Source organism: Quercus lobata, chromosome 5 (genome assembly GCF_001633185.2).
Source record: "Quercus lobata isolate SW786 chromosome 5, ValleyOak3.0 Primary Assembly, whole genome shotgun sequence".
Lineage (NCBI taxonomy): Eukaryota > Viridiplantae > Streptophyta > Magnoliopsida > Fagales > Fagaceae > Quercus > Quercus lobata.
Genome location: NC_044908.1, coordinates 7,726,969 through 7,738,088, shown reverse-complemented (window position 1 = coordinate 7,738,088; position 11,120 = coordinate 7,726,969). Strand labels below are relative to the sequence as shown.

The following is an 11,120-nucleotide window of genomic DNA, read 5'->3' as shown; positions in this document are numbered from 1 at the left end:
TTGGTCTCTACTATTTATTTTCCTTCCTCCTCACCCAACCAAATGCATTTTAAAAAAGTTTTTTTTTTCTCATTTTCTCTCCAAAATTTTCCATCCACTCTATTTTACTTTCAAACAAACACACCCTTAGATTCCAACAAAAATACTTGATTAGTCACAGAGATATTGTCAGTGATTAATTGCTCAAATTAAAAGTCCAAAAACCAAATTCATAACTCAAAATGTAATGGTAATACATATAAAAGTAATACAAGGGATACTATTAAATTTATTATATAAATCTTATAAAGTGATTGTATCGCCAATTACAAAAGTATAATTTATCATCTAGTAAGTGTATAAGAGGAAATTTAAAATCACCCCACAACTTAGGGGTGAAAAATAAAATGTGCTCTTTGTTAAAAATATAAAGATGTGACATTGTAATGATAACACTAGATGTTCTACTCACAATATAAATAGGAAGAACTACAATACCCCAACTCCAAGCGTAGAGAGCCCCTCACTCTCTCTGCCTCCAAGAGCACAGCACTGGAGACTGGAGAGAGACAGAGAGGTGGAAATTCTTGGAGAGTGTACTCAATTATTAAATGGGAAGGAGTCCTTGCTGTTCAAAGGAGGGCTTGAACAGGGGAGCATGGACAGTTATGGAAGACAAAATACTCACAGAATATGTCAAACTTCATGGTGAAGGAAAATGGAGAAATCTTCCCAAGAGAGCAGGTTAGATACAGATACATAGCTGAATAACTGAGAAAATAGATAAGAGATCCTTTTTTTTCCCCCCATTTATGTATTATTTTCTTGAATATAATGGTTGTAATTGTTCAAGTAAATGAAAAAACGAGATTTTGATTCTTTATGCAGGGCTTAAGAGATGTGGGAAAAGTTGCAGGCTAAGATGGTTAAATTATCTTAGACCTGATATTAAGAGAGGCAACATAACCCGTGATGAAGAAGAGCTCATTATTAGGCTGCACAAACTCTTGGGGAACAGGTATATATTTTTTGCCATTCAAAAACCATACATATTTGTAACCTGTACCAATCAATTAGGTACATGTCAATACAAATTTGGCCAAACCAAAGCAATAACAGTCTTACATCAATCTGATTAATGGAAAAAAGAAAGAGAGAAACACACTGTTTTACACTCAGCTGCATATTGATGGCTAGGAATGTGTGCGATTGATTGCAGATGGTCTTTGATAGCTGGTCGGCTTCCAGGCCGAACAGACAATGAAATCAAGAACTATTGGAACACCAACATTGGAAAGAAAGTTCAAGATCACCTAAGCCAGACTTCTAAAAGATCAAATCAAGTACACAGACAAGAAAAGCAAAACCAGAGTGTGGAAAAGTCAGCTAGGGGTCCAGCTGAAGCAAAAATAGGCTCATCATGTGTGGTCCGAACCAAGGCAACAAAGTGTACAAAGGCTGTCAATGTCATCACCTCCGAGCAGCCAATACAACTTGACCAACATAACCAAATTATTGAGACTAAGCCAGAGGTTGGAGTTGAAGTTCAATCCTCCATGGTTCATCATCATGACCCGGTTGATTTTTCACAATTCATGTTGGGAGAAAACAATCCATCCAACTTCATGATGGATTTTGAGATGGAAGAAAATTTCATATCGGATCTTCTCAACATGGATTTCTCACAGTTACCTTGTTTTGAAGATGGGGGTTATAGTAGCTCTAATACATGTGACAAAGGCCACTCATCTCCAATTTCTGATCACACACACTTGGTTTCTGGTGATACGCTGCATGGCTCAAATTTTCAATCAGTGGGTCCTTTAATTGAGTCTGAATTGGATTGGCTTTGTGATTAAGGAAACTGTACTTGAATAACCATTCTCTCAAAATTAGGAAAGATAATTGTCCTTGGTCTAGATCTTAGCTAGCTATAGTAGTACCATGCACATAACCCTTGCTACTTAATAAGCCTACAAAATAATTCCTCTAATTAGTTGTGTAGATTACGTGAATATGGTTGCCGTGTGAGTTCTTTTGTCTGAAAAAATTCTCTGGTGTTTGATACCCAACTGTTCGGGAATTCTACAAGGAATAATATTATTGATCACTTTTGGCTTGGTCCTGTAGTAGAATAGCATGTGAAATATAAATTAAGATGACCTGGTGGGTCTTTATATATATTTATTTAATTTAAGATATTCCATGGGTGGATCATGATGACAAGTTGAAAAAGTTGATGTTAAAAGGCCTGGACCAATTCCATCAGTATTCTTTCTGCGTGAGATGTTGATTAGCACTTCCAATTTTATTTAAAAAAAAAGAAAGATCATTATTTTACAAGATACATTTTTAATCATTTTGATTATTCTCGAATCTTATGGAAAATGATTCTGAAGCTACAACCCTAGCTAGGAGTTCTAGATTATTCAGTGCTAAAAATAAAAATAAATAAAGATATATAGAATTTTCAGAACAAAGTCTTCCGAAGAATGGGCTTGACAAAGTCCAAAGTGTTACTGAGAATTCAAAAACCTTTGGTAATTCAATTTTACTTATAATTTTTAGCAAACAATAGGTGAAAAGCCCCGAACTTTAGAGGTATTCTTATTTTCTCTTATATGGAGAATTATGGTTCAAATTCCTCAATTTTTATTATTCTAATTATTGATTTTTTTTTTTAGAGAGTTTCAATCTATAGCGTCTCTTCCTAATAAAGGCTTTTTATCATCAGACTAAGATACCAAAATTTTTTTTGAGTAGGTGAAGATTGAATTCCAAATCTCTTATACAACCATCAGAGACTTTACCAATTAAGCTAATTGGAACCCACTACTAATTATTGAATTAAATATTAAAAAATGGTAATGTTACCTCCATAATAGTTTACAATAAATCATAGATGAGGAGCTGTTATTTGTGACTTAAAAACTAAAGTCAATGGTAGACTCATATTAGAACAATTAATAACTTATCATCTATAATTTGTTATGAAATTATTGTGGACGTAATACAATTTTTTAAAAACCAAAAACAAAAAAATTATACTCACCATCCTATCAAATTAATGAAAATAAACACGGGTTAGTTTGATGATTTCATTTCCTTTTTCCTTTTGTTTTTGTAATTGTTTTTTTTTTTTTTTCTTGAAATTAGGTCTTGTACGTATTATAGTCAATCTTAACTTGCATAATTGAATTGTACTTAAATCTACGTCAAATAAAAGAGTATATGTATGTCTTTGGGCACTTTTTATTGATGCAATTTCAAAAAAATTGTCGTCTATTTTTTTTATAAAAAAATTCAAAACTTGTTCTTCGGGATATCCGACAAAATTTTCAAAACTTTGAGGTCAGATTTTAGAGAATAAACTATAATATGTTCACTAGATAAATTATATAATCTAGTCTTCAACAGCAACTCAAATTTAGGAGCAGCTAACGAGGTTGAGGTAGACCTCAAATTCATCACCTCCCTTCTTAATGATGTATAATTTAAATATCACTTCCTTTACTCTTAAGATAAGATAAAGAATAAAATCATAGATTTAAAATCCACAAGTGTGTGCTTAATTTATTAATGAATAAAACGTTACAGATAATATAATAAACATACATGGGTATTCTTAATTTTTTTTTTTTTTTTGGAGAAATTTCTTAAAAAAAAATTAAGATGCTATGCAAAGTAAATATTTTTATATTTAAAAATATAATATATGATTTTTTTTTTGGGGGGTATTATACTCTTTTTTTTTTTTTTTTTGGTTGATAAACTGGGGGGGGGGGGGGGTAATATACTTAGTTATGATATCAGTTGGCTTAATTTAAATTTATACTATATTCGTTCATATTTCTATTTTACATTTTTTTTTTAATTTTAAAAATTTCTACCAAACTTTGAATACATTTTATTTAGACAGAATATGTTTACATATTTTATATCTGCATATGCAAAAAAAATGTAATATCATACCGGTCTGATTAATTGTGTTACTCCCAAACTAGAGAGATAATGCATATAGTAACCTGCCCGGTGGGGTTGGCCAAGCGGTTCGGTGCTTGGTCTCAGAGTGTTTGTACTTGGTTCGACTAGGTGTGTTCCTTAGTTCGAGTCATGCTACCTGCACTTTGAAAAGAATCCTTGGGCCAGTGCTTTACCCCTTCGTGGGCCGACCCGGCACGAACAGTGATTAGTCTCTGGTTGAAAGCTTTGAGGATACACTGTGGGAAACCAAAAAAAAAAAAAAAAAAAAAAACCTGGGTCCCTAACAAGTAAAGCTTAGGTACTTATTGCCAAGCTCGATCATCATGGAAATGGAAATGTTCACTTTTGCCACCTGTTTGCACTATTTTGCGTTTGTATCTAATAAGGAAAACTACCAAAGAGAAAAGTCTGAGGAGAACATATAGCTAGTTCCGTTTGGGTACAGCTAAAACCGACCTAGCGTCTACGTTTTGGCATTTTCATTTTTTTTTTTTTTTTTTTAGAACGTGCACTAGTGTTTTTTGCTTTTTTAGTGGGTCTGTACACTGTTCTCGGGTCTCATAAATTTCTTTTTTCAACTAAAATTTTATTAAAAATGGGTTCTACTGTACTATTCACATATTTAAAAATTATTTTGTTACAGTATTTTCAGTTTTTAGTAAAATAAACGGTATCCAAATACATCCATATTATATAGTATATTGCTATTTTAATGATTGTTTTAGAGTTCTGTTAATAAGTGCCTTTAGGACAATCGTTAATAAACTATTTATAAAAAATGACACTACTTTCATTGGAAATATTAAAAAATGTTTAAAAAATGAATTTTTTTTCTTTTCCCATAAAAAGTTTTTAAAAATATTTCTTAAATCAATCATTTTATGGCATCCATTAACTTTTCTTGTTGTTTTATACAAAGATGAAAAGTAACAAGTCAAATAATTCAAGATCATCAATTATGGAAAGGTTTAGGACCACATAATTTTTCACAACTTTTTGCCACAACTGTAACATGGCAAAGTGTGATTAGTAAAAAAGAAATGGTAGGTCCTTGTGTAATTGATAGTTAACCACTCACTATATGTTACGTCAGAATTGTAGCAACAAAGTTGTGAAATAATTTTTGGTCCTAGAACTACTCAGGCATTATATATCTTTCATGTTGTGTGATTGTTTTTCCTTCTTTTGAGCAAAAACTTGTTTAACCTTATAGGTGGAACATTGTGCTTGTGCCCTGTCTGGCTCTCACTTAATTAAAATTAGAATCATTATTAGACCTTTATTCACGTGGTGAATCACATAATTTATTATTATTCATTTATTTGTCTATATGTTTTTTTTTTTTTTTTCCTTTGTGTCATTTGGTGGTAGTTGTTGTTAATTAACTTGTTGGAGTAGATCAAAGCAAATTAATTATCTCCAAATGACGTCCTATTGAATGCTATGTTCACGCTTATTAAGAAGGTGAAAATAGCTAGCCCTTGTAAATTTAATTTTTGAGTTGAATTCAAGAGCCTAAAAAAAAAGGGCTCTGACATTTAGATAAATGCATTTGTTGTTGATTTCAAAGATCTCCATGTGAGGCTGATCTTAAACGTTAACTACAAAAGAGTGAAAATATAGTTTTTTAATACAAATTAGGTTAAGAAAAAAAAGATACTTTTTTGATAACTTTGTTTAAGTTGTGTGTGAGTGACGTGATCTTATTTTTTATTTTTTATTTTTTTTTGGGGGTCTAATTTCAAAGTGACATAAGAACAAGATAGATACAAAAGCACCAAGTAATAGTGTTTGTTGTGATGTCCTAGATGTTATAACTAATAATACTAATGTTTAAAGAATCATGGCACATGATAGCATTGTTGTTATTTGATTTCTACTGCTTATTAAAATGGAGGTCTATCAATGTAATTGAAAATATTACATACTTAAGGCAATGTCCTATAGGCTATAGGTTAGTTGGCACAACTAGTCGTCCCAAATGCGATGGAATTGTTTTTATATTTATCTATTGCTTAGTAATAAACTAGAGGTCTATGTGACTCCAATTATCTAGATTTTGGGGAGCCAATGATTCACGGATTAGTTGGCATCACCAGGCTTATTATGATAATTTCTATTGCTTATTAAAATGGAGGTCTATGACTATATGTAATTTCATTTTCCTAGATTTGAGGGCCAATGAACCAAGGGTTTGTCGGCACTACCTGCCGGGTGTCTCAACAGGGGGCTTGACCCTTTCCACTAACTTGATATAAAATAAAAAATTCCTAGACATGTGCAAGAAAAATATATTGGAATGAGTCTTCTATTTAGAGTCAAAGGTTTGAGTCTTAACCATATTATAGTTTACTAATTGATTAAAACTTAGGGTACAGTTTTTTATTTTTATTTTTATGAGTTATACCTTAGGTTTTTCAATAAAATTTAAATACATGTAATTACATTGAATTTTATTGCCATTAAAAAAGATAATATTGTTTGTACTACATTGATCAATATAATCATATACATAAATTTAACTAGCATGTAACCTTCACTATGTACGGCTACAACTTAACATACGCCAAGATTTGTAAATTCTTTACCTAAAAAAAAATTGTAGATCATATGTTTAATATAGTATTTTAGTTTTTTTAGGTTGTATTTTTTTTTAAGTCTCTTTCTACATTAGCTTATGTTTAACCTAAACCATGATAGTTTCATGCAATTTTTTGTTAGCACTTATTTTAAATATTCAATCATACAATTTCAAGGAAGTATTTTGATCCTAATTAGCTTGTATATACTTACAATTTGGTCAATAGCAAATATTTATTATTTTCTAGGTACTAAAAAGAAACTTATCAGTTGCCCACATAGTGCTTCTAGCATATTACTTAGTCCATAATATGCCACATATTAAGTGCTGTAAATGAATAGTGTTGTTTAAGAATAGCTAAATCTCGACTTGAGAAAAAAAAAAAAAATTATATTCGTTTGTTTAGTAAACAAACCAAGCTCAAGCCAAACTTTAGGCTTAATTATTAAACAAGAGTAGTCAGGCGCAAATATAATAATGATGAAAGTTCAATTAGTGTATAAAATACTATGAACGTTTAGACCCTCAATTTACAAATTACCAAATCAAGCTTAATGTCAAACAATTAATGTGCGGAATATGAATATAAGCTTAATACAAAATTGATAAACAATCTAAACTAAATAAAATCACATCCACAGTAGAAATTAAATGGAAAAGATTAAGGGAAAAGAGATGCAAATACAAGGACAACACACATTGTGTTATCGAAGAGGAAATCGAAACCCTCGACGTAAAACCTCTCCGCCGCCCTCCAAGCGGTAAATAATCTACTAAAGAATGTAGTTGGGATACATGAACAGCAGAAGACCCTCCAAGCCTAATCTACCCAATGTACCTAAACCCTCCAAGCTCCTACTCCAACGAGGTTATGCCAAACCTATTTCTTTTTTAGCTTACCGAATTCCGCTACTTGACCATAGTATCAACCAATATGAAATTAGTCCCTTCTTAACTGCTTTCTAAACACCAAATGGCCTTCTCACAGATATGGGTATGGTGAGAAAAGGTTTTGATAATGTACCTCTTAAGGATTTAACAATGGAGAGGAAGAGAGTAGAGGAATTTGAAGAGTCTTTATGTGAAGATTGTGGATGAATCAATCTTGGTTTTCTCTAGGTTTCTCTCTCAAAATTTTCTCTGGAAGCTCTCATATTTTGTAGGTATAAGGGTCTATATATAGTGGGGTGAGAAAGGAATGCGAAGAGTCAGTTTTTCTTAAACAGGGTGGTCTGGCGACTTGGCCTCGCGACTGGATTGAGTCGTGAGTTCAAGTCGCGAGCTAACGACCTGGCCAGCCTGGGACTTTTTCCTTGTAGTGCAACAGCTGGCATGACTCTTCAGCTCCCGTGCATGCTTCACATGTGTGCCAGCTTTGGCAGCTTGCCAGTTGCGAGTCAGCCACAACTCCCAGCCACGAGTCTCTGCATCTTTGCACAATCTTGAGCATTTCTTCACACTCTCTTACTCACTATCCTTACATGATTCCCACCTAAATATAGGATTACTAATTGCTAAAATACAAGCAAATTTGGCATGGAACAAAGCCAACAAGATGGTTGATAAAATTCAACCTTACAAATGAGTTAGTGAACAAGCTCATGAACATGAGGGCTTAAATTAACTATATATAATACTATATAATTATATGTACACTTGGTTCATACGATGTAAAATTTTTATTTGTAGTTTTTATTCATAACATGAACAATTTATTTGTAGTAAGAATTCATAGGTTTGTGAAGGGGTAAAACATTTTAGTCATGATTTTTCAATATCTTGGAAAAGAATAAGTTGATCAAGTAGCTCGTAAACAAGATTGAGATTGATCGACAAGTAAATGAACCAGGCTTGAATATGTAATCTTATTTGGTGATGTGCTTGAGCTCAGCTCTTGTACGAAATAAAATTTGGCTTGGCTTGTTTACAACCCTACACATATTATCCCAAGATCGACCATAAGGTAGTTTAGATCATAGGTATTTGGATTTGATTAACGGGTGTCCTTAGGGATATTTGTTAATTGATCATTTTAGGAAAGCCTTTATATCACTTTCATGGGAAATTAAAAAAATGGCAAAAAATCAATTTTTTTTCTTCTTTTCCCATAAAAGGTTTCTTAAAATAGTTCATAAATCAATGCTCTTAGGGCAACCGTTAACTTTTTCCTAGGTATTTATACAAAAAAGAAAAGAAAAGATTAGATTAGGTGTATGATTGGTTTAATTTTGTTTTTATAGAACTCATTTATTGTCCGTTTGGATAGCTTATTTTTTACCAACTTATTTTACTATTCAGCTTATTTTTGTTACCATTCATGGGCCTTACTACACTTTTTGGTACTGTAAGGACTCAATTTGTAACGACCACAAACTGGTATTGGGTTCGTACGTTAAAGGCCCAAACAATAAAATTTGTAGAGAATGGGCTGAAAGGCTAGACCTTGGTCACCGGACAGTGGTTAGTCATGGTGCTCATAGTGGACGCTCAGAGGTGAACCAAGTTTGCCCATGGACCTTGTCCATTAAGCTTAATGTTCTTGTTATTCCTTTCACTTTTTGGGTGCCATTCCTTCAGCCTCCCTTTTGGCGCATGAATCCTTACATTATATAGTCGTTTTTAGTTGATCCTGACCTTCTATCTGTTGATCAGGCAGATAACTACTCGAGTGCCTGTCCCATCAGCCGCCTCCCCCTACTTTCTGTTAGTTGCAATAACCGAAGCCACACTATTCAGGGGTCTTTTCCCATCAATGTGGCTAGGACATTTGTTGGAGCATTCAATGTGAAGGTGACGTCTTTTCCTTGAACTACTCCCACACTATACCCCCGTGCGAGTCCCATTCTACTCGCCTTTCCTTCTGGGAGCGCTTTGGAGGCTGCCTTTGATGACATGTCGTTCTTCCCTTTTAGGCCTTGGGATGCCGAGGACAGGGTCATCCTTGGCTACATCTCTAGGCTATTTGGTTTTTCAATACTTGTCATCGGCAACTACTATCCTCAACGCGGGCCTTGGGCCCTAATGGAAAGTGGGCCGGGACCACAAATTCTCTGGCTCCATAATAGCCCCTTAAAATCCTGCTGTCCGAATCCTCGGACGGAGAGGAGGGTTTTGATGACATCAGGCCTCTATCAAAGCTTGTCAATCCTTGTCATCTATCAGTTCTAGAGACTCTTCGTCTGTCCGAGACACGTTCTTGGAGCCTTGGAAGGTGAAACGTGTCTTCATTAAATGCGGGCGGCTCTGTGCTTCCCACGTTCAACGGCGCGATGGTGATCTAACGGTGGAGATTTCCTTACCTTTATGGGCGGGAAAATTCGTGCAGTTACTTTCGATGGGGGGTATAAATAATTTTTGGAACTGATTTGTCTCTTCACTTTTGCACTTAAGAGTTCTAACGCACATATCCTGGGTTCAATCAAACTTTCATCCAAATTCAAGTCTACCTCCAGCACAAAAATCCTGTCCGAGGAACCTTTCCTCTTTTCTGTAAGTTCTCTGCCTTCACTAACTCGTGCCTTTTCTTTTCTAGGTTTATTTTTTTCTTGTTCCTCTCCTTCTCCCATCACCCCCTAAGTCTGTTTGGTAGTTCCTGGAGATGGTTAAATTGAAAAAGTTGGTTAAAATCGAAGAAGCGATGGAAAAGTTTATCGCAGATTATAGGATTCCCCTCAACGTAAGTTTAAGGCACTGTAAGGAGAGGGAGTGGCATCTTAAGAGAAGGACGGGCGAGGTAGTAATTCCCCTTTTCGCTTTCGTGGAGGGGGGTATGAGAATCCCCATGGGTTCGGTAATGAGGAGTTACCTTAGACATTTTCGATTAACTCCCACCCAATGCGCTGCCAATATATTTAGAATTCTGGGTTGTATGGATGCCTTAAACGAAAAAATGGGGCTAAGACTAACCCATCATGGCGTAAATTGGTGCTACAATCTCCAAAATTTGAGGGGCAAATCCTACTACATGAAGATGAGAAACGATAGGGTTCGGCTAATTCAGTGCCTCCCCGAGTCCAACAAAGAGTTGAACAAGGATTATCTTATTGTATCTGGGGAATGGCACGATGGCCTTCCTTGCCCAATGGTGGAGGAAGAACCAGGTAGGGTGTAGAGAGTAGGAGGATGCCAATCCTTTGCGCCGTCTTAATTTGGTATGGTTCGGTTACTAACCATGTACATGCCTTTTTTTGCAGATCCACATGCCTTTCACCGACACTTTCATCTGGTCAACTGGGTGGATTTGGAGACTGTTCTTCAAGCGGCGGTTTTTGTAAATGACGAGGATGGTCAAGTCAGAGCCGCTCACAAAATCTTAGGATACGATCCCATCCAGAAGTCATTTGCCGACCAAAAGCACGTGAATAGCGCTAACCATCCTCGGCTTCCAAAAATCACCGTAGTCGAGAACGGGTTTTTGATCTCTGAAGGATCTCTTGTCCCGGAGGGCATCCCGTTGGCGGGCTCTTCCCTGTCTCACCAGGCAGCGGAGGACGAAGGTGATTTGGGTTTGTCCGATGAGGGATTTGGGGCATTTGACCAAGCTGATCCATCCGAGGATCCTTCTGGTGATCTGGGT

At 35.0% G+C, this 11,120-nt stretch overlaps 1 protein-coding gene across 1 annotated transcript; it reads left to right on the top strand.

The window, feature by feature from the left end:
• The first annotated feature begins 468 nt into the window (after positions 1-468).
• Positions 469-2,104, top strand: LOC115988346 (transcription factor MYB8-like). The gene is made up of 3 exons (XM_031111878.1): positions 469-723; positions 868-997; positions 1,199-2,104. The coding sequence occupies exons 1-3, from the start codon at positions 591-593 to the stop codon at positions 1,836-1,838; spliced, it is 903 nt and encodes a 300-aa protein (XP_030967738.1). The 5' UTR covers positions 469-590; the 3' UTR covers positions 1,839-2,104.
• Positions 2,105-11,120: the final 9,016 nt, after the last annotated feature.